At 38.5% G+C, this 24,542-nt stretch overlaps 1 protein-coding gene across 8 annotated transcripts in view; it reads right to left on the bottom strand.

The window, feature by feature from the left end:
- Nucleotides 1-1,646: 1,646 nt before the first annotated feature.
- The window catches only part of CAPRIN1 (cell cycle associated protein 1), a 32,934-nt gene continuing 10,038 nt past the window's right edge, over nucleotides 1,647-24,542 (bottom strand). For 2 of the 8 annotated variants that reach the window (XM_069857364.1, XM_069857365.1), the window contains 17 exons: nucleotides 24,393-24,455; nucleotides 22,601-22,687; nucleotides 20,940-21,178; nucleotides 20,745-20,827; nucleotides 18,632-18,769; nucleotides 17,561-17,613; nucleotides 17,388-17,474; nucleotides 12,484-12,639; nucleotides 11,544-11,652; nucleotides 10,921-10,994; nucleotides 8,798-8,908; nucleotides 8,125-8,274; nucleotides 7,774-7,924; nucleotides 5,676-5,870; nucleotides 4,399-4,499; nucleotides 4,159-4,222; nucleotides 1,647-2,739 (listed from right to left, as the gene is read on the bottom strand). In XM_069857364.1, coding sequence (XP_069713465.1) covers nucleotides 2,675-2,739; nucleotides 4,159-4,222; nucleotides 4,399-4,499; nucleotides 5,676-5,870; nucleotides 7,774-7,924; nucleotides 8,125-8,274; nucleotides 8,798-8,908; nucleotides 10,921-10,994; nucleotides 11,544-11,652; nucleotides 12,484-12,639; nucleotides 17,388-17,474; nucleotides 17,561-17,613; nucleotides 18,632-18,769; nucleotides 20,745-20,827; nucleotides 20,940-21,178; nucleotides 22,601-22,687; nucleotides 24,393-24,455 — 1,926 coding nt within the window. In that variant the 3' untranslated portion in view covers nucleotides 1,647-2,674. Of the gene's footprint in view, nucleotides 2,740-4,147; nucleotides 4,223-4,398; nucleotides 4,500-5,675; nucleotides 5,871-7,773; nucleotides 7,925-8,124; nucleotides 8,275-8,797; nucleotides 8,909-10,920; nucleotides 10,995-11,543; nucleotides 11,653-12,483; nucleotides 12,640-17,387; nucleotides 17,475-17,560; nucleotides 17,614-18,631; nucleotides 18,770-20,744; nucleotides 20,828-20,939; nucleotides 21,179-22,600; nucleotides 22,688-24,392; nucleotides 24,456-24,542 lie in introns of those variants that run through there. The other 6 variants (XM_069857366.1, XM_069857370.1, XM_069857369.1 and 3 more) reach the window with 6 other exon arrangements.

The following is a 24,542-nucleotide window of genomic DNA, read 5'->3' on the forward strand; positions in this document are numbered from 1 at the left end:
ACTTGGAACTAGACGGATGTTATGAAGACGCCTAGAAGCTCCCCTGAACAGGCCAGAAAAAGGTTGTGGATCTGTGCGCCATACTGTGACTCAAACCAATTTTTCAGACACCGTTTATTAGATGCATGTATTGAGATTAAAGGAGTCAAGTGTGAATTCCCAGATTAAAACACATCTCGCTCTATCAGCATACAATAGAGCACCTACTCTAAAGACCATTTTCATACATAAAAAGGCTTACAAAGCTGTTATCTCAATTTAAAAGGCCTCTCAACTACCTCATGTTTTATTAACAAATTTAAGTTAAAAAAACCTAAACTTTTAAGTGGAATCCTCTGGTCCATTCAGCAGTCTTTAATTCAATATGCTGCAAGTTTACTGTTAACCTAAATCAGCTCTTTAAAAAGCATTTGGTGTGCAATGGAAATAGCTTGTATCAATCATTTAAAAAGCAAGCTGATGCACAAAAAAAACCCCAACAAAATAAAGAACTCAGTTTTCCTACATCAGTTCAACATTAGAAGGTTTGTCTTTTTATTTTTTCCAGTTAAAAAACAGTTGGGACTATTAGCTCAGTAATGGCTTCCTAAAAAAAAAAAAAAATAAAATACACAGAACAGCAACTTCTCACCAGACTGCAGCTTATATTCTCATACTGGTACGGAATGTTTCTAGGCCTTGACTAAAACTGCTGCTTTGAGCCATCAGCATCGCTTCAGGATATTTGGTCTGTAACGCCTTCTTCACAAGCATATCACTTCTCTTAGGAAAAACATCTCTCGGTTGTGCTTTTCACACAGAACATGGAGAAGTGTTATTATATGTATGGAGTTTCAGATTATTCCACAACAAAGCCAAAATACCTGACATGTCTGGAAGGTCAGTGGCGATACAAAGTAGAAATGACCCTCTGAGTGAAAACATCCTTCAGTTTTGTATGTAACAGTTACACAATGTGTAGCTGTTCCTTATTTTCACCTTTCTACAGGTAGGAATTATTTGACAAGCAATACTTAACATATACAGCACTTTTCTTCTTGCAGGTGCTATAGAACGCGAAAGGACTACCAACACCTCTATGGAGGCAGCTATCAATAGATTCTCCCCACTGCAGAGAGAGTGCATGTGCGCAAAAGGTAGGCACAAGTGATTTTCCAAAGATTATACTGCAATGACGCAGTATAACTTGAATAAGACTCGGTATTTTCCAGCTCCTAGTCTTAACCATTTCTTTTATACATCGCTGCCTTAATGAAAAGTCCATAAAATAAAAAGTTTCCCAGAAGTCACAGCTATTAGAATAAAATTAGAAAAACGAGAGAAGGCTTTATATCTATTCAGGAAAGGCAGAATCTACCGGAGGAGGGGAACCAACCTTATGAAATGTCACCCCATTACATTCAATTTGTTTCAGTCGTTGAAAACCATTGTTCCAAGATACAATTTTTAAAAACACGTTTTATTTCTCTTGCTTATACCATTAGAACTGTAACTGCTGGCTGTCACTTTTCTCTTGCTTATACCATTAGAACTGTAACTGCTGGCTGTCACTTCCCTTCAAAGGGGAAATCAATTCAAACACATACTGGTGCTTTTCAAAAGAGAGCAATTAAAAGGGCAGCAGCAGCGGCATTTGAGATTTCTTAAAACCTTCAAGGCTGCAGGAAAGACAAAAGGACATGTGACCAAAAGTGTTATGATTATCCATTAGAAATTTCCATCAGTACCGGCATCAGTTATTTAGGTGATAATACAGCAAGGTCAAGTATTAGTGACAGACAATGTGCAAGTCATAAGGAATGATAGAGAATACCAATCCTTACAAAAGTCATTGCTATCAAAGAAACTTAGAAGTGTTTCAAAGAGATATCTAAATACTTCACATCAAATATACAGTGGCCATCCAGATTATATCTCACATTTGTCACAAAGTTTTGCTGAAGTGCCAAATGAAACCTTTCTTTTTTAAAAAAAAATGACACAGCTACATCAGCAGTTATGCGAGCAATCCAAGATCCTCAGCCACATTAAACAGGGCTCTGGGGATCAAGGGAGCTGTAGTTAAGGGTGCTGCTTCTTTGTCAAAAACTGGCTATAAGCCTATTTATCTATTCTGGGAAATACGCATCGCTACGCATCTTTGAACTGTTCAGTGCTTCGATTTATTACGAAAAAGTTGAAATGCAGTTGCTCTACTAAACCACACTTCACCTTTCCCATCCTTTCATGGGGACATTGTTTTATCAATTGCCATCATAGTAAATCTTTACTAATTTACAGATTTTATCCAAATTTGTTACATCACTTAAATTGTCAGAAGTGAGTCTTTGCTTTTTCCTGCCACTTCAGTTAACCATGGAGACTGGATCACCCTGAAAATTGCCTTGGTTTTTTTTTGCTTTACTCTTAGCAAGGGTGAGGAATCTGAATCTCATGTGCAAGGCTCAAGATGATGCTTAGGACAGAACATGCAAAGTAAACGTTGTTTTGTTCCTTTCCATATCCAGGTAATATAAAGCTGGCAACTGTAGTCCTGTCATTATGAGTAATGAAAATAGTCCCTTTACATCAAACTTCCTGTAAGGGAGAACAAATAGATAATAACTCTTCTGGTAACATGTATAGTACACTGGCCAGTGTGTTTTTGGCGTTTCATGTAATCCTGTGAATCCATTTAATTCACTTGCTGAGCATTCATTTGAGGCATCCCTCTGTTTGGTCTTGGGGGCCCTCCACGACCTAGAAAATAGATAAAAAGGCACTTGAATTATGCATGAAGTCAGGTTATTTTAAAAAAGAATTCCCAGATATATATCTAGATTATATACAGTTCTAAAAGTTCCTCCACATCAAAACTCAATTGCATGTACCTGCCTTCACAGTTTCCAGCTTTATTCTAATACTTTCCCCCATAAAACTACAAAGTTGTCATCACTTCAACTAAAAATGGGGGAAAAGAAAAATCAACTCACGAAGATAAGAACATAAAGACTAAAAGTTCTGCACTCATTTAAGAGGTAATTGGTTTATGGTATTTTAAATTTCAGTACTGTGAGGTAACTAGTCTGTTTTAGCTTCCCTTCTTTTCTTACTTCATTAAGAAAGAGACTGCCTGTAGCTCACACTCTGAGTATATGAGAATTGTGGGCCACCTGAGGGATTCCTCTCATGTTTGCCAGCAGAGCCCTGACAACAAACCTCAAGGCTTTTCTTCATTATAGCTGCACTTCCTAAAATAAGTTCCTAGTTTCACCGCAGCCAAATACCACGTTGCACTTCAGGGCACAGTTCCACCCTATAAGGGCTCTCAATACCAAGACAGTCAAGGACAAAACTCTTCAAAAACCAAATCGCCACACAGAGCTGTGGTTTCACAGAGACATGTACAGCCTCAAGCTGTCTTCACTGAGGAGGCACTGCGATAACTCAAGGCTCTCATGGAAGTGTCTGTGTCGAGACAGAAGACAGTCTCACCACCAAAAATCTACTAAAAATAGAACTGTGGGAATCGTATTTAGAAGGGCAAACTTATACAAAGCTAGAAGACAACATGCCTCCATAGGCTAAAAGCAACAATTCTCTAGAATCAAGGAACAAAGGAGCATAGAGGGAAGCTTTGTATCCCTATATCAAAAGACCTCCACAACAGACACAGTAGGACAACTTACAATGCAACAGAGTACCATATAATTTTGAAGGCTGATACCCAGCTGAAGCCAAATGTCTATTTTATAAACAACTCCTACTTGCAAACCACTCATACACCTCCTAATCAGATCTTAAGTCACGATAAACAAAAAAAGATTACTTTCCTAAGGTGTACATTAATAAAAGACAACTGAATATTTCTCCGAAAGTGTCAAAAGTAGTTGTTGTTTTCACTTGTTTTCAAAGAATTCCTCATTTAACAGCCAACTAAACTTCCACAAGTTCGAAGGATCACAGTGGAATTCAAGTGTGAAAGGACTTCAATAGGTCCTCCAAGTCCAATTCCTGTTCGCAAGCAGGGTCAACTATCAAGTCAGAGGAAAATAAGCTTATTCTTCAATTGTGACCTGCTACATAAGGAGTAAGGTTGCTTTTTAAATCCAAAACTTCAGAAGTTGGACCAAAAACTTTCATTCTGCACAAGTCAATTATTCACTACTCAGGAATTACCTCTAGGAGCTCCCCGAGGTCCACTTTGTCCAGAGCCACGTTTGAAATTCTGCTGATATCCATCCTGAAACAAAGAAAACAGTTATGACCAAAAAAAAGGGTATTTTATTACATTTCAGTAAGCTACTAATTGCCAATAAATTAAGATGCTTTTAAAACAACATGCACTGACAAAACACCTGTGACTTCGACACGCAACATTTTATTAAAGTAACTATACACAACACAACAGTAGCTTACCCGCTGGTAGTTCGAATAATCCCGAGGAGCATTGAACTGGGGCTGCGTGTAACCACTGTTTGGAGTGTTGGAAAAGGAAGGACGGTAGCCATCATATCCTCCTAAGGAACAGGATACATGTCTTTCATTTAGAAATGACAGCCTATAATTAATGCTACCATATAAAGAAAAGCAGTAACAGCACTCTACCTACACCTGAGGAAAAAATACTCTGTACCTGCAAGCCAAGTGTTTGCAACATCAATGCTAATACTTTTACAAGAAAAAAAGAATGAAGACTTAGTAAGAACTGGGAGGAGATAGCAAGTGAATGCATTTTTCTAGTAATTGGAAGTTTGTTTTCTGTAGCATTCAAATCCAGAGTGAAACATAATACTATAATCTAAATGGGACAGCTGCGACTGCAATGTCACAACTGCCAACTCAAGCAAGGAGCTGCTCCTGAGCCAAGCTCCTGCATGCTGGGGACCATATCCAAGGATGGCTCCAGTCCCAAGGGTCTAACACATAGAATCCAGGTTAGCTTTAAGCAGACAAGCAATGGCCACTGTGTTCCCTACTGAAATTATTTGTACTTTTGTTATCCAGGTTACTCTTCTACTTTCCAGCCACGTGAGAGGAAGAGAGCATGGCAAAAGAACTCAGTACTGAATCCATTAGTGTAATCCCCTAATACATGACAGGGACACCATCTCTCTCCTGTTCTAACATAAACACTTTCCTAACACTGACAGCCACATGTAATTATCTTCAGGAATCATTTAAGTTCTGATGTATCCAGAACTACAGTGTAATTTCTCTACTGTTGTAATTCCCACAGAGCAGTGACTTTTGGACTTTTCTGTTCTTGTATTTCTACATTGTCCAGCCTCTTCTCAATGTGACGGAACATACATCTTGAAAAAACAGTGCTTCTACTGTAACTGGAATTCAAAAACATTTTTAAAATACTAATTGGCATCCAAATTCCTCACTTGATGGTTGCAAAATTCTGCTGGATACTTCCATGTTTGCTTTCACTTGCAGTGGATGCCTAATCAAACTAACACTAAGCACTCTGCACAGAGCAGAAAAAAAATGCTTCATTTACATTCTAGTTCAGAAGCCTAACCAAACACCTCGCTAAAGCAAACAGAACTTTTACTACACTTCTAAATACCTTACAGAGAGGCTAAACAGTACAAAAACAGGAGGTCAGCTTAACACTTGAGATATCTTGACACAGTGTTTCCAGAAAGTAGTAAATAAATTCAAATGAGTTTTATTAAACTGCTTACCTCTAAATCCATTTGCCGGTCCCCTGTAACCATTCATTAAGCCACGAGCCCCACGTGATCCACCACGGGACACTCCTCTACTGTTATAATAAGGTTGACTGTTCCGTGGAAATCCAGTGTTCTGCTGGGGAGGCTGCTGGTGGTTACCTGCCACTTGATGGGTCTGGTCCGGGGATCCATGGTAGGTTCCAACCACTATGTTGGAAGTAGGGAAGAAAAAAAAGAAGTATAAATGTCTCTTACATTCCTACATATGCGCTCTTCAAATTCAACATTCAAACCCTTGAGATACCATCGAGTACAACTTTTTTTCTTTGAATAGTTGAGCATTTAGTGATCTACAGAATTAAGTATGAAATTTCCTTGTCAGATATCCCACATTATTAAAACAACTCAATCAGTAGAATTGATTCAGGGCAGCATTAAGAAATCTCTGTTGCAAGTTCAGCAACGAGTATTCCTAATACAGGCACAATTTTTCAGTGCTGTTTCAAAGTCTAAAAATCAGCAACACACACTGAAAAAAAAACCCAAAATGAATAAAGTCAACCTACTTCTCTAACTTCCTCCTCTCTGAGCTGGCAGAAAGCCACTAAATCTTTGCTTTCATTAACTTAATCCTCTCTTAGGCATAGCTGTACCTACTAAGGTGAGATTAATAGGAACATTTTAACAGAGCTGCTATTTCAACTATGTAAGCTGGGGGATCCTTTTTTATACAGAACGTAGCAATTAAAAGCCAAGAGCAGGATACATAACTTAGGACTATCTGCGTATTTGAAGTAAGGTACACCACATATTCACTTTACAGGCATCATCAAGAACCGAATGGATTACAAAAGCAATGCAAGGGCTATAGGCTCAGTAAGTGTAATAAATGATGGAATTCTGTATGTAAGAGTAAAACAGCTGTAAAATTTAGCCTGATATCAAATTCTGAAGCAAGATCTCAAAGACAACTTGTGTCAAGTCCCTTTCATATGAAGGAAAGGAAGATTTCTCCATCAAGGAGCACAACTTTGTCTACTTCACTCAGCCACGGAGTACTACGGAACTTGCACAGAGATCCTCTCTTCTCAATCCTCATGGAATTTATGAAGGGGTCACCCTTTTGACTGTCTATTAGCATGCAGGTTTTGTTCTAAGGTCACTGCGTTTTCTGTGTATCAACAGTTACATTTACTTAGCTGTTTATTTAAAGTAAGCATTTAATATTGCATGGCCCAAATTCAACACTCACATTCCACAGATTATCTTTCTGCCTTATGCTGTAAAGTAGCTCAAAAAACAGACGAAAAGTTGGTTCTCCCTCTCTCATCCACTCACTCCAGTATCCCAGCTTGCAAGGAAGGCAAAACTCAAGACCATAATCAGTTATAGAGAAAAAGGATCAGGCTCTTCCTTATTCCACCTCCATTAGTTGCTAGCCCTTCACCCTTATCTTTGTCCTGTGTCCATCACTCAAAACCCCAAACTGCACCTACAAATTCTCAGTGGAAAGTGAGGACAGTGCTGGGAGGAAAAGAGCTTAGTACACAAACTTTACCATTTGTCTGTTTTTTTGACATTGCTGACTTGGCAAAACATTTTGCCTGCTGTATTCAAACCACATCTAGCTGATTTTAGCAAAGGGTTCTAGACCTTTATGAACCTTACACCACCTGTGAGCACCAGTCCATATTTGTGCTCAATTCCAGCTATTTCCTCTCTAAAAAGTCATCTCAAATAGTACAGTCTTTTTCTTTCTTTAAAACACAAATTTAAGTAAGGATCATCCAACCTTAACATCAGCAGAGCAAGTACTCCACTAAACAGCTTTTACCTTTAGAATAATCCTTAATCCTGTTCATGTTTTCTCTTAAACTGAATCAAGTGGCAAAACTACTTTAACAGCTGGAGATCCATATTCTGAATTTCCTCTCCTGCTGGATATTCAAATCTAGATAAGAGTAAAAAAACCAGGTACTGTTCAGGGGAAAGATTGGCAGGACTGGGAACATTTGAGAATGTGTGTGCTTTGCTACATCACCTAGGACGTCACAGCCTGATCATCTGCTCTGCCTGAAGTGCTGTCTTTTTAGTTTTTGCTGAAGTTTACCTGTCTGGAGTTGGTCTTGCTGAAGATCTGATTGTTCTACTTGGTGAGGCTGATTGGAGAAACTCTGGTTGTAACTGGCCTGGTACTGGTTTTGCTGCTTAAGGGTTTCTGGCTCAGTAACAGGAGGAACAGGTGCATTCATGTTGAATACCTATGAAGTGAGAAAAACAGCTCTCTGGTCCAACTCATTTTTTAATTCCTTATTGCATCATGCAAAGAATTATGCAAGTCTGAGAAATATCAATAATGAAAGACTCTTTGAGGTAATTACATGACTGATTCCAGTGTACGTACAACACCACGAGGAACAGCTACCAAAATAAAGGGATTCAGGATTAATTAACTACTTACTGTTTGCATGGATTGGAATGGAGCTGCATTAACATTGATTCCGCTGCTATGCAAAGGTTTGCTAGATCCAGCCTGGAACACCTGCGGCTGGGATGCAGTGGGAAGTGATGATGATGATGGGGTCTGGTCTGCATTCAGTGACATTGAAGCCTAATAATTAAAACAAATAACTTTTTAGCAGTTTCTAAGTAACAAAAGAACCCCACTTCCTTAAAAAGGTCACCTAAAAAGAAAGTAATGGCTCAGGTTCACCTCAAAGGACCATTTTCTACTCCAGCTGAACAGCCTCATTCACAATAACATAGTGGGAGAGGAAAACCCTAGCAGTGTTCTCCCTCGTTAACTTGAAAAACAACCACAAAAAACTACAGGGGGAAATGAACAGGTTTGAGCTAACTGCTAGCCAAGGTGAAAAAACAGCCCACATTTCCTAAGCCAACAACACTGACAGCCACATGCTGATGTTGATGCATTACTTCTAACTGAAGAGACAATCTAGTGAAGTCTTACTATGAAGGACTTGCTGGTCACAAAAGGTTCAAAAGTTTGTACTTAAAATGGAGCTGAAGTAGCCCTATCAGCTAAACTAAAACGACAAAACTTTACAAAGAAACACAGACTAACGTTTGATCTGCAAGCAGAGTCCTTCCCACCCCTGTAAAATCTGACTTGCCTGAATCTGGTCAATGGATTCTTTCTGTGGCCGTTGCTCTGTTGTGTGAGAAGGCTGATACATGGGCTGGGAGGCTGTATATCCCTCACTGGTAGAAGAGACCAAGGGAACCTGACAAAATAAACCCCAAAGCCCCCACAAGTCAGCTGATGCTCACACACAGTTTTATAAAATGTATCAGAACTCCAGGATGAATGGTACTCTCTAGTAAAAATACATATTCCAGCAAGCCTTTATAACCATTAAAAATTAAGTACTTTTTAACAAGTAGAGGTTTAGCCACCTCATCCTGACATATACTCTAACATGCCACAATATGGATCCCCTGCCAGATTGTACTCTATAGATATTTCTGAATCAGCTCAACATCTGTACTTGCTTTTACTGAAGAATATGGCAGGGGGGGTTGGAACTGAATGATCTTTAAGGTCTATTCCAGCCCAAACCATTCTATGATTCTAATCTCTTCCTCATTTCCTTATGCAACCTCAACTACCATTACGAAAAACCTGGGGAATGACAGACAGAAATACACAGAAATCTGAATGAGAGAAGTCCAAGCTTTTAGAGAAATAGAGCAGTGCTGGTTTTCAAGTGGACTGAATTTGCTTTTATTACAGACTCTGCTTCCCTACACATGGTCCATTGAAAACTCTGGCCAAAGCAGAAGACTTTGTATTTAAGGCTATTGGGGACTCTAAAAGGCAACTGGTAATGCCTGATGGGTGTGTTCATATCACCTTGCTGAACACTCAAAAGGAAAGAGGTAAGTTTAGATCCTGCTGCTCACAAGATGCCCAAGGGAATTGCTGGCAGCCCTGGTCGAGGCAAGCAAAATGGGAAAAACAAGAAATCCATTGCAGTAAGTCAGAGACATCATTTAACAGTAAAATAAAAGCAACGCTCTCAAAAATACCCTGCTGAGTGTACTAGAACTTCATGTAGCTACATCCAGAAGAAACTCAAGAAACAAAACCACATTCCTGTTTCTGTACAAATGAGTGACTCAAAACTTTGAGACCTAATCTGGACAAGATAGAGCAGGTAATTTATATTGGCATCACCCTGAAATACACAATCTATCCAGATCTTTCTTTTGGTTTCCTTTCCAAGCACCTACAGGGATCAGATTCATTACTTGAGGCTATCAGAGTTCTCAGAGATACCACACGTGCTTCATACAACATCAGGAAGTTCTTTAACTGCTAGACAATTCAGCAAGAAACCAGCACATCCTAACAAGGCAAATACATCATTTATACACCACAGAAGTTTAAGAGATCCTACTTCAACAGGAATTTCATTAAAGCTCAACTGAAAAAACAGTCAAACTCATTCTGACTGCTCTAGAAATCCAGTATTAAAGTGTTATCCAAGCAAGCAAACAGGACTCGACCCCAATAGGACAGGTCAAAATCATCACAAACTATACAATTAGTCTGTTCAATCTACGTGCCATCTGATGGCCACTTGAACAGATGCAGACTGCCCTTTAACCAATTTCTTTTCTATCACAAATAAGCAGATAAAGGACAACTTGCTTCTATCTACATTTAAAAAATATTATTCCACGTGGCTTTCTTTAGTAGTATTCTCTTCCATGTTAACACTGACATGTCAAATTATTAGCCCACCTTGAGCAGAATGCACAGAGGTATCTCAAGGTCAATGGCATATATTTGAGAATGACTGCACAGAGCAGCATCCCAAAGACCTTCCTTGCAGTCATGAAAAATACACCACTACCACATGGGATAAAAATTTTAAGTACTGGAAGCCTAATACACAGGCACGTGGAAGTCAATTTGTGAAGTGAAATAAATCACATCCACATAGTGCGTTTGAGGACTGAGGTGAGCTCCCCAGACTCAAAGAACTGGTTTACTACCCGGGGGTTCACACTGGGCCACTAGAGCAGTACAAACTGCAACTGCTTCCACACCTGTGCCCTTCAGTTAAGAAGGCCTCTGATTATAAATGCAGTTTCCTCAATGAACACTGGATAACCAATTCCCCAAAATCAGAACTTCAGCTTTTTCTTAGTTTCCCATGTAGCTAGGGATTAAATCCTATTACAGGATCAATAAAGACTGAAATAAATTTAAAATCAAAATACAACTTACTGAACATTTTACCTGCGTAGCTTCTGGTTGCACAGGAACTTGATTAGGTTGGGCAAGTCTTGACTCAGCATGAACTGCAGAAAAATAATTTTGCTTATTACAGAGTACAATCAAACCTTCCACAGCATAGAATTATCATCTTATCTAAATCAGTTACTTGAGAGCTCATCATTGAAAAGATGATTATGCCTTCAGTATGGCAAAGCTGTACTAGAAATACCAATTACCATTTCCATTCAAAATATGTTTTTCCCAGATGTGCAAAATATTGCAGAGATTTCTGAAAGGCTATAAAAAAGGTTATGAATCTATGTTTTGCTCATTTAATAAAGTTTAACATGTCGGGGATATGGTTTAGTAGTGGACAGGTATGGCTGAACTACATATCAAAGGTCTTTCCCAACCTAGTGATTCTGTGATTCTACGTTGCACAGTTTCAAGCAAAACCCAGAAGCAAGTGAGGTACTGAAGTCTCCAAATGCTTCAAAAGTACAAGTGCATTTCTGAGAAAAACTAACAGTGACGTAACGACCCATTTCCTACGTAGCAATAAGTGAAACATTGCTAATGAGATGACTTGCAGGCTTCCCCAATATTTGTGTTTAGGATTTACCATTACAAACCTGGAGGGCAAACCATTTGCGGCATGTCCAAATTCTGTGCTGGATTCATGGGCTGTGCAGATACAATGGCAGGATCAAGTGTCTGGTTCTCAAACTCCAGCATAGAGTCCTGGGAGAAAAGTAAAATCAAATCCAGTTTACTGTATTTTCAAAAAAACTAACATTCAGAATATAGAAGTTACCAAGTCACAGTAAAAAGTTTAGCACACAGTTATACAATTGCTGGTTTTGCCACACATTTTAAATCAATTAAGTTAATAAAAATTCCAAAATTATTTATAACAATAAACATTCAGTTCATGTATACAAATTAGAACTTAACTGACAGAGATAACTGGTGGGAGATTTTACTGGCCGGAGAGAACAGGCAACGATCTGTTCTTTATTTGTCATCCTAAATTAGCATTTTTCACTTTGTAGGAAGAAAAAGGCAAGTAAGTGCATGCCTCATTTGTTACCAAAGTGTCTACTCTTTCTTTCTGGAGGAGGAGAGGCTTTTTCTGATGTACTCCATTATCTCCCAATGCATTTTTGACTTTATGGGTTAGAAGAGAGCATTAAAGACACAACCCAAAAAGTACTCTCTTCATGTGTTGATGTTTTTCATAACACAATTCAAGCAAGCTTACAGAAGAGATATTTTACTTTGGTCTTAAGTAGAAAATACTACAGCACTCAGTGATGAAGAACTTCATGCATCCTCTGTAGGTTCAGCACAAACAAGAACAGAAAAAAAGCTAAATAACATTCCAGTTGAACTTGGACAGCAATACTGGTTTGCAGGCTTTGGATGAGATCCTGCATGCAGCACTATATGGTTTGCAAGACCATTTTATCTGTCAAATAAACCACAGCAGACCCCTTAAATCATGACTAAGAGTCAGAAAGTGCTAATTTGTTTCTCTGTTTCTAGCTTCACAGTAGGGTGGGTTCATCCTACCTGCATAAAGTTATAGGGGCCCTGCATCTGTGCCATAAGGTCCTGTACTCGTTGTCTTCTAACCAGAGGATCTGCTTGAGCCACAGTAGTGAGCGTGTGAGGTTCAGGAACTGGAGGAGATGTAGCTTGTGTTTGTTGCTGCAGTGAGTTTACAACCTAAGAAGAAACAAGCAACTGACTGAAATTTCAGCTTAAGACAACACTGCACAGAAGTGACTCAGTAGTTCTTGAAATTATGGCTATTGCCTAACTCACTACAGACATAATTGCTCTAGTGCTCTTGAGGAAAAATCTTTCTGCAGTCATACCACAACTGGTGGCCAGCAACTGATCTGAGCACTTCACAGGATGAGACAGTTCAGACTACTCTATTTGCTTTTCATCTACTCTGTTCTCCAGCAAGAACAGCGCTAACGAATTTTTTTTTAATATCACAGGCATTTTTTTTTTTTTAGAGCAGGATTTGAGAGCAATTTATCAACATTTGAAATCCAAAGAAATCCAGCGAAGAGCAAGTTTCAGGAAGATGCACACATGGAGAACAATTCTTCTCTCGCCCCTTTTTGGTACATTTAAGTAACAGTCAGAATTTTGGGGTCTTTAAGACTTCAGAATTTTAAAATAATCATAGCCACATCTAGGCTGGGGTTCAAATGTTCTCCTAGCCAGCTGATTGATGGCCTCAGAGCAGCAGGCAGCACTGTGCGATGGAAGGATTGCAAGACAGCACCATGAAGGGACATCAGAAGCCCAGAAGCAGATGCACAACTCACACTGGGCAAGAAAGCTCAGATTTACCAGGCATATTCCAATACGGGACACACAGAAGTACAAACAGCAAAACGCGTTCAAATACCACCTCAAAGACAGCAGAGCAACCAGGAACACACACTAGAATCTAAGAACATCCATCAAACAGACTGAAAACAGATAGTTACAAGCACAGCTGAGCTGCACTAAGTAGCACTTTTGCCCTCCTAACCACTTGTGCTCTTTAGGCAACTCCCGTAATACAAAGGTGTCATCTTCATTTTGCATTCATGTCAACAACTCTCCTTTAAAAAGGTAATTGTCCATTTGTTTATTGCTTCTCTGTTCCCTTAAGCTTTTAATCATCTTCCAGATAAACAGGTAAGCTTTACACTTACATTCACATGATTAAGCCCAAAATATTTATGCAAAATAGCCATTTTCTTATTAGAACCACAGAAAACAGATTTTTGTCACTTGCCATGGCTGCTGTACAAAACAGTTCTATTTTAGACCATAGTATAATCACAGGTCTGAACTTTAAATATGAACTCCCTCTACCCACCCTCAAAAGCCTCTAATTTTCTTTAAACTTCTCAAAGAAAGCTACAGCACCTTTCCATATGCCTGCTCCTTGCTCAGATATACAAACATTGTTTGCATGCGATGTTCCACACATGCCTGACAAACTCCAATGCCCCCTTCCTTAACCAAATCCCTAGCCATCTGTAACAGAAAATTGAAAAGAAGAACAACAAACCTCTAAATAAACCTAAAAACCAACCACGGCCTCAATTTCTCTTCAAGATTCCCTTCAGATCCAAATCACAGCTATTAGCCATCCAAAGAGAAGCAATATGACAGTTCCCATGGAAGCATACCCTAAGGCTGTCCACGCTGGAAAACGAGCACAACTGCTCTGCTCTATTACATAGTCCCCAAACTCCAAATCATGGGATGCTTCCAAAATAAGAAACAAGCCCTGAGAGTACATAATTTTTTTTTTCAAGTGTTATTTAGAGCACACACTTACATTACAAAGCTTGAATTTTCAAGTAAAGAAAAAAGCCAGCCAGATGACAAAGTGAAACTCAAGAGGTAAAACCAGGAGCTACTCATCTCCTATATAATAATAATCAAAGATGTTCTTAATTATTTGAGCACTCAATCAACTTATGAAGTCCAAGTCATTCGTAACAATCCAGAATATTCAAGAAAAACCAAGCTGATGGAATAATCAAGAACAAAAAAAACAGGGACAGAATTTTATCAAACTTTTTCCTTCTTCACAAATAGTAGATTACTGACTTCAGATGGCATTTAGTATATTGCATTGTATTTTTCAAACCACTTTTTTGATGTCCAAAGCAACTGTTAAGGCTCTACTCCATTTGCCTCATTATCATTACTCAATGCTTTGACCTGTTATAGCAGGATGAACCTACAAAAAAAATGTCCAGTTTTACGTGCTGAATAGCCAATGGACAGACTGCAGTTCTGCAATTAACAGCTTCCCAGCAGTCTGCTGCATGAAAAAGGTACAGAGACTACTCAAACACAAGGAACATTATTCAAAAAGCAAAGTATTACCCAACCATACATTTCCATTCATCTTGTGGGCACAACAGCAAGATGAAACTTTCCTTTTAGGAAAGCTGAACCTCTCTGCAGAACAGCACTCGACACAAACTGCACATGCTCTCTTACTTATACCCTGCCCCTTGACCTTCTCAGCAGACAGAGCTGCCCAGAAACAACCAGAGCAGAATGACAGGGGGTACAAGGCCAATGGGCAAAGGAGGACGAAAGTCTAAAGAGGCCGCAAACCAACTAGAATGAGCTTGCATTCTGGCAGTCTCAGTACAGGTTCCAATTCTACACAAAACACACACACATTCATCCAACTATAATTCCATAATCTAAGACACAGAGAATTTTGTATACAAACAGGTTCAGGTATTGACTAAAAAAAATAAGTAGTTTAAACATGAAATAAAACAAAAAAACCAAAAATACCCCAAAACAACCATAACCAGTTACCAGTGCAGAACATCTTCACCAGAATTATGACCTCACATAATCCAAATACAAATACACTTTAAGAATTCACAAGCAAATTCCTTAGTTTAGAACTTGTGGAAGGCCCATACAGAACTGTCACTGCAAGACACCATCACTTCTCAAACTATAAACATACCACAACACAGAAATCTTGACTGTGTCACATCTACTGGAGCATTACTGGAAGAGAGGAGTCCGCAAAAGCCTTCCCTTTCAGAAACGATTGAAATCTTCCATGTAAATGTTCTTCTTTTGGAACACTATCAGGTTCTAAAATTAACAGCCATCATTTACAGCTCTTACTACACTAATGCCACAGCCACCTTTAGCTGGACAAGACAAAGGCTCTATGCAACGTGCATCATTGTCCTCCCAAAGGACAAGTCAGTTGCATTCGCGTGAGAAATAGGATTCTGGTACCAGGAAGAACAGCAAGAGTAATTTTTATAGACAATTATTCTCGATTTCCCCTTTTTGTGTGAAGTCTGAGAAGAGGCTCTTAAACACTAAACTCTAAATTATTGATTTCTACATAGTCCAAGAAACCAAGACAGAAAGGAGTACTAGAGTAGACATTTGTTGTATTGTGCCAGAAAACAAAGCTGATTTAGCCACCTATTAAAGACATGAAAAATCCAGAGTTTGAAATCAGTCTGATACAAAAACATAACCTGAATTCTTTTGCTGTACTAGTACAGTTAATCCATATGATTATTAATCCCATGAGGAAGCATTCAAGTTAAACTTTGCAATATGTGGTCTTTAACAGAAAAGGGAAACAGAACAGGCTTCAAGCCTAAGGACACAGCCTATACACTCATGTCTTCACCCATAATATTAAGAACTACAGAGAATTGAACCTCTAAGCCACTCTGGACAAATAGCAATTTAATTTGGGTATATTTCAAGACAGACTGAAGCCAATCATGCGTTAACTTCAAAATACTGCATCTTGCAAGAACATCCCAAAAAAGCATGACTTCAGTGTGTCGTTTGGCAGGGCTCCTTTCAGTTTAAGACAGTTCTTAAATTGCATTCAATAGCAATGCTATTGTAGGTTTTAATTACACAAGGGAATGGGATACTGTGACAAGATGGTAACAAAATAATTCACACACAACAAAGTTCTCTATTTACAGAATCCTCATTCTAAGTAGTATTAAATCTCTTGATGGTCTTTAACACTACAAGATATGAATTTCAGCCAGACTGAATATAAAAATTGGGCAGATTAGATACTTACAAAACAGCTCCTCTCTTTTTCATGACCTGAACAGATGAACACTTACTCCACTCCTATGTTTAAAAGGGCCTGAAGACATCAAGTCTAAAAAACTGACCATTTATACCCTGCGCTAGCAGCAAATTAAAGTAAATAAAAAATTGATCTTCAACATGTGGAAGATGCTGCTCAGACCTGTTCCTAACAGATGGATACCACCCAAGTCCCAACATAAACATCTGAATGACTCCACGTGACTTGCGCTTTCCAGTACGTGAACAACACAGATTCTAGCATCCTAAAAAGGAGCTGTACATGTTGTTCAAATCCATAGCCGGCCTAAATCACTAAACTGGGAAAGAATCCCAATAGCAACATACCACAAACACCACAAGTGGACAATCACTCAACTGTAAAGCAGTAACGAGTTAAATTACTACAGCTCTTGAAAGCAGAGATGTACAGACAGGCATATTTTAACATCAATTTACGTGCATATGCAATCTGGGGTAGCTGTTAGTTGAGATACTAGTTTTCAGCTCACTCTCCATGGCACTGCTCAATGAAACACACAACTATGCCATGCTGTCAGCAGCTGTGTAGATAAAACTTAAATTCTACAATGGCAGCAAAGTTCTTTGAAAAAAATCTTTAAGCCTCAGACTTAAGTCCTGTTTTCCCAAGCAAGCCACTATTGAACAAAAGCAAGTTCCCCACAAACTTAGCCAGCTAAATATTTAACTGCATAATGAGTCCAAGCCTACTTATTTTTACATACTGGGGGAGAAAGGGTGCAGTACTATAACCTATCATGAATTGCGAGCCAGCGGAAACAGGGATTGCGTTTTACCTGCAGTACACAAGATCTTACCTCAACCGTTTCAACTGTCCACTCATCTACCTGTTCCTTCTCACTACTGCTGAACTGAGTCTCTGCCATGAATTGTCTGTTTACATACTAAAATAAAAATAAGAAAGGGTATGAAAGTAAAAGTAAGTGGCATTAAAGCTGTATAAAATGACAGTCTTTCCAGTGAAGAATACCTCAGTTGATTCCACTTCAGTTGGCTCAGTAAATTCTTCTGCTGGATCAGGTTCTGAAAGAAGAATATACCATTTATGTGAAAAAAACACAAATAAACCAAAAACCTTGCTACAGATCCAGAAGATACAAAGGTCAATGAAAAGAACGCCTCTCAAAGAAGTGGAATTTTGAAGAAGTGTGATGCCGTTTTGCAGTCATCCTTTATTAAAAAGCATTTTTACTTCTTTAATGAAATTTTATAAAATACTAGTACACAGGAGGTACTGTGGGTAAGAATGGGCACATTCACTCCTGAGTGACATCAGTACTGAATATCAGGAGCTCGCTAAGGAAATAGTTGCCTTGTCAGACATCATCAAGAGGATGGGATTTTGATCAGATCCAAAATTAGAGCCTCAATGTTGCTGATATCTACAGTTAAGTATTTGCTGGGTTCAGAAACAAATGTTTAATCTTTGATCTCTTTAATACTACAAACAGAATTTTGTTTATAAATCACAGCACAAAGTTCTACAAGAAAACCAAATAGGAAAGAGATGATGTTACTTTCATTTGCATAAACCAGCTTCTAAATAATTTCACTATGAGACGGGGGTCACATTTCAGCACATGACATATTGGACAAGTGCTGAAAGCTGTGTTCAAACCCAAGTACTCCTGAGTGACTTTGTTCCTGCATTCAGCTGACGCTCCACAGTTAGAACAGTAAGCCTTTCCTTGCACATGATATGAGACATTTATGTTGTGATCATTAGGAAGGATTACCGTCCCTCCAAAGAAGTAGCTGGCAAGAGTCAGAACCATTCTGGAACACAACTCTGCTTTTCTTCCCTGCTCGGTGCCAGGCTGAAGGAATGGCTGACTGCCCCTCTAGATGTTGCCTGTCTGGTTTATACCTGATCATCAAGAAACAGCTTTCCTATTCAGAACACAAGTACACCTGAGGACCTTAGAGACAGGTACTTTTTGGGCTTAAAACTGCATTTGCAATGTAATCATTCTGACAAATGCAAAGAGACAAGACAGTACAACACAAATATGCTGGTCACAAGGGATATTCATATTCTTACCAGCTTCTGCTACAGCATCTTCCACTGCAGGTGCAGGTGCTGCCTCTTCTTCCTCACATAATCCATTCTGATGGTTATGGGTGCTATCAAAGTAACTAGTTTGAAGAATACGTTCGACGATCTCCTTTAGCGCTTTATCTAGGAAAGTGGAAGTTAAAGATTAACAGTAACTCAGAGAAATCTTTTTTTCTTCCTACATCCATTTTATTCTCCTTTTCCATGTTGCCACATTAAGCTAGTACCAGTGTCCATGGACTGTCTTATGAGGCAAATAAATAAAATCTTAAATAAAGCAATAATCAACTTCTATTCAGAAAATCTGAAGGGCAAGGAGCCTCTTAAGACTACATAATGCTCTTCAGAAGATCTGAGAAACACTTAACCTCACTTTTAAATCGATTAATTTAATTACCATACTTTTATTCCTGCTATTTAAAAAAATTCTGGTTGCTTAGGTTTCAGTGTGGAAAGTTTCAGAAACTCTCTGAAGTTTCAACTGTAACTGATTTTATTTGCAATTTCCTAATTAAAACACCATACTGTAAGTCAAATTCTTACAAAACAACTGTCAGAACAGTACAAATTCCAACAGGCACCACCTTCCTGAAGGTTCTTCCTCTGAGGCGAAGTGGCTCAAAACAGCCTTTCTAAGTGGAACAAGCACAAACTTGCACTCAGATGAACACTAGTGTCTTAACCTAAACCAAATCAGCCCCACTGGCAAGGCAGTATTACTGTCTAGGCCAACAGAAACCAACACATACTCGAAAACTCAGATTCACAATACTCACCTGGCAAGGCAATACACAAAAAAGCAAAGAAATACATTAACGTTCATCCCTATTTTAAGACTAAGCAATCCATCAATGGCTGCCAACAACATCGCTACAAGCGCATCCTGACATCCAGATAGAATACCCAGCCCAACTTCATCCAGTAAGAGAATGACAAGGCCTCCAAGGACCTCGCATCCACCCTCTCCAGAAAACTATCCCCATACCTCCTCCTTTCTCCACCTCCTCAAAGTACATGTGACATGACCTTCAGGCTCTCAAAGATGTAACGTGACAAACACTTCAGCCCTGAGTTCTTGCAGAACAAATATTAATGAAAATACTAATCTCACTAAATTTCATTTCAATGATGCAAACAATGTAAAGTTTCCTATTCTGCTACAAACGAGGAATATCCAGTTACTATTAAGGTCACAGTATCTTAATCTCCTGGGTGTCATTTCTCAATATAGCAGGTTAGAGAACAATTGCAGTACTGTCATTTCACTTTCTGCGGATACAAGACAACTTTGAACAGTTCAATACTGCTCTAATGAAATATTTTTCTTATAAAGGAGGAAAGTTATTAGTAATTCTACCTACAAAATGATTCTATGCCCCCAAAATTACCTATTTACTTCCAATTAAGAGGCCTCACAAATCCCCCATGACACAAGAAAGGCCTAGCAGAGCCATTTTTCTCAGGTGTAATGTTACAAGGTATCATTTGTGAAAATTTACATTTCTGCAAGGAAGCCTTCATCTGCATGACATACACATCCTGATTTACAGGGTTAATCAATCAAAATAAGGCAAAACCAGAATGCTTTTTGTACAAGACAAAGATTAATTCAAGCAGCATCTGGACAATGTCCTCAGAAACACGGTGTGAGTTTTTGGGTTCTCCTATGCAGGGATAGGAGTTGGACTTGATAATCATCGTGGGTCCCTTCCAACTCAGAACATTCTACGATTCTATGATCACAGTAAAAAAGGCCACACCAGTTTACATATTAGGTCATATCACCAACATAGCTCCTTGTTCACGTATACATTTCCAGAAAACAAAGAGTTGCTACTAAGTGACACCAGCTGCAGAATACTGCTGAGAGGACCAAGCTTAAATACCAAGAAATGCTATACCAGTAAAAAAAGTACATTACACACAAAGCTCATACTTCAGTAAGTTATTATGTTACATTTCAGGGAAGGTCAGAGAAAGTAGCTACTCTTAAAAACTCAGAAAGATAAAAGAGAATTTTGGCAGTCAGTTATCAGACCCTGTTTTGGTTCAAGAACAAATTCAGGGCACTCTCTCTCAATACAGAGACTATACTTACAAGTTGTTCCACAGACTGGTTTCTCCTTCCCTTCCAGTAAGTCCCACAGGTGAACAGATGCTTGCTCATACTGCTCAGTCAACCTTAAAAAATTATTACCGAGAGTGAATTTTTTATCAAATCTTTTTAAGTTATACTGGGATAAGTATGTTACCTGACTTGACAATTATAAAAAGTACTTCACTGTAAGCCTACCTCATATTCATGTCTCTTTCAGGGTAAACTAGCTTGTAAAACTCATCAAGCATTGTCAGTTCCTCCTCCGACAGTACTGGCACCCCATTTGTTCCTTGTTTCAAGTCATTACGAACTTCATCATCACCCAATTTGTCCAAAATGAACTGCAGCTCTAGTACAGTCTTTAAACGCTTCTGTTCGGCTTCTTCTCGCATCAGTTGCTCCCTGCGAGCTGTCTTTTTTATTGTTTTCTGGATCTGTTTAAAATTAAAAGAAGTTTTAAGTTGCCTTCAACTTGCAGAAAAAAACCCATTTGAAATGTCTTTTATTGATAAGCAGAGACGGATGTTGGTGTTCCAATGCTACTTAACAACCTGAAGTTACGAGTCAAAAGCCTATCAATTAAGACAAACTTCAAAAATCAATATCATAAACCTTAGATCATTTTGGATCTTGGTCATACCCTTTCTTTTTTTAAACTCGAAGAAATTTTAAAATCGACTGTATGAGCACTAACTCCAGTGAGGAAAAATTGCAACCCTGTCTGAAAGCAGAACACAAATTTATTACTCCTGGATTCATTTGCTTCTTTTAGCTGACCAGGGAGACACTTAAAGACAAACTTGTCAGAACAAAGTTCTTCAGTACTAACATCCCATAAACATACATGGAGCCCTGAAGCTCCATGCAAAGAAGCTACATGGCTTAAATGCTTATAAATTCACCACTGCATCAAACGCAGCAGGAGTTTATGTGAAGATGCTGATGCCCTTCAAATTATCTTAGTCTGTTCACAACCTAAATACGCTCATTAGACCCATCTGCTGCACTACCAGCACTGCTGCTCTTTCTTTAACTCACTAACTCTAACTGTATTACGGCCTTTAGAACCTTCCAGTCTTGTAGAACACGTTATACTTTCAGGCTGCCGCAGAATTAATTCTTCCTTTCAATGATACTGCAGAGGCCTGAAGTGTATCTTTCCATTTGCAGCTCTTGGCACAAGAAATAAAGCAAAGCTGTTTGAACAGGAATTGTCTACCGGTTTCAGCACTTGTTCTTGACTACACTGCTGTGATTTTACATCCTTGATAAAACCAACCTAAAACATTACCTGGTTCACTAGTATTCAGTCAACTTACCCTTTATAAAAATAACATTGATCACATCCCATACTGTAGTTTCAGATTGTATTTATAGTTAACAAGACAGCAGGAATACTTAGAAAGGAACTGCAATGCTTTCAGTTGCTGAGATTTGACATCCTATGGTAATATAAAGAAATTAAAACCCTTGCCCACTTCCCAAAGAGCAAAGCTAGTTAAAATACCATTCTCTTTCAAGAAAATGTTACTATTGGCAGGACATGGCTGTCTGAAATGTTACATGACAGGTCTCTTGCAATCAGTTTTCAACAGTAATGTTTTGTCAGAAAAATAAGTTATCATTCCATACATTTACGTAGTCCATCCCAAAAATCTTTTCTGAATAGTCTTCAGAAAACCTGACAAACTAAAACACAGAGTAAAACAACAGTCGAACATGCAAGAAAACATGAGCATTTCAACTCTAGAAATAGAAGCAACTACTGCATCTGGTATTAGCGTGAAGAAAGTTTAAAGCCTAAGTCTTTGGTATTGCAGCTGACAGTGTCACTGCACCACTCGCTCTTTACTTACATCTTGGCTTAGAGCCATGAAACTCCTCTGCAGTTCTTTAGCAAATTCCAGATTATTCGTCACTTCCTGGTACTTTGACACTGCATCCTTAAAAAAAAAAACCACCACAAAAGTAAACTATCACAAATAGAACAAAACACATACTTCCAACAAATTAATTCCCACAGACTTAGTTCCTAAGTGAGGCAAGACATCTTTGAATGGGATCGCAACTGTGTTAAGACAAATTTTGGTTTTCACTGGCCAAAAATATTTTGAAGACTTATCTGGCAAATCAAAGCTGCTCAAGAGAGAAATGATTGAGAATCTTGAGTCAAACTCAAAATCAAAATGCTATCAAGAGCATAATGTTGCCTCCTCCACAAATCTTTACTATTTGCTGTTTTCTTAAATCTAGTATTCTGATTGGCACCAAAGCAATCCAATCTCCTTAACCCATTTTGCAGCACTGGAAAGTTAGTCAAACTGGGAGAAAAAAAGCAGCCGAGACATTTGCACTCCTGCTGTGCCAAACCTAATAATGAATGTTCTTGAACTCAGAGGAATGGTGCTACTTTCTTTGATGAGCAGGGAACATGAACTGGTTTTGCCTCTTTTTTTTTTTTTAAAGGATTAATTACTTCTAACTAAGAAAATCGCTACACACAGGCAATTTACAAAATTCACCATTCTTAGCTGATTTGTAGAAGTGGAAGAAATAAGTGAAAATAAATACTTTCAGCAAGTGTGATATAAATAAATAGACAAATTAAAAAATAAACAAATAAATAAACACTTTCTCCAACCAAAAAAGATTATGAATTGTGTTAGTCTGGCTGCAGCCTTCAAAAAAGTTCACGAGCTTCCCTCCTCTGTATGAAATTTCAGTCATCCTCCCTGCTTATCAAACAGAAAACTTCTCATGCTTTATTTTCACAACATGCCATTAAAAAAAAAAAAGAAAAAGAACAGCGATATTACAGTTTTCAACTGGCACAGAACGACCAAAGCAAAGCCTTGACAGATGAAAAAGATCACATGGATTAAGGGAAGCAGCTAATTCTAGTAATTGTGAACGGCCACAATAGTTGCAGGGTACAAGGTTTCTTTTCCTTCACTCTTTCCAATGATAAAAATTATCAACAGAATATTGTTAATTATTAAGCATGTGGTAATCTCTTTAAGCATCAGTATGCATACTTGCATCATACAACTGAATTTAATTTGATATTTGTTTTATGTTTGTTACAACTAGGAAACTGCTGTTTATTTAGCTCCATGATAACCTACTTTAAGGAACAGCCTCAACAAAAGAAACAGGCACCACACACGAAGTGAGTCCTCCTTGCCCAGAGCATCACACCTGCTGCACCAAGAAGTGTGATACACACATGGACACAGCTCATTTCCACAGCCCTTCAGAACTTGCTCTAAGCTAACTGTACTGCACAATATTTGCAAGCTACCACCAAGTGACCACACTCCCTAAGTTCCTGGGCACATTTTCTAAGAAGAGGACGACAGCCAGAGAACCTCAAAGGTTAGCTTTTTCAACAGGCCTATGTTATAAGGTATCCACGTTTTCACTGCAGCTTATTTACAACCTAACTACAACAAGCATAAAGCATCACGACACACTCCTCTACCTATTCTTTCAGTTTCTGACTAACAGAAAAATTAAGATGTTCTAGGCAATAAAAAAAACCTGAGGCCAACTCAGAGCTCTTAATACAGGGAAAGGGGAAGTGAAACCCAGCCATTCTTTCCCCACTCAGATCACAGCTTAGAGATTTGGCATATTTTTTCTTTTTACCAGTTGATCTTGATTCAGACGTTCTCCCTTGTTCATTCGTTCCTGGTAATCATCAAGTTTGCTCTGAAAAGAAAGAAAAATGCTATTATGAAAAGCCAAAATAGAATTCCTGCTTTTTTTCTACTTGTGCTAACAAAATTAGCTACTGGT

This window comes from Phaenicophaeus curvirostris, chromosome 5, assembly GCF_032191515.1.
Source record: "Phaenicophaeus curvirostris isolate KB17595 chromosome 5, BPBGC_Pcur_1.0, whole genome shotgun sequence".
NCBI lineage: Eukaryota > Metazoa > Chordata > Aves > Cuculiformes > Cuculidae > Phaenicophaeus > Phaenicophaeus curvirostris.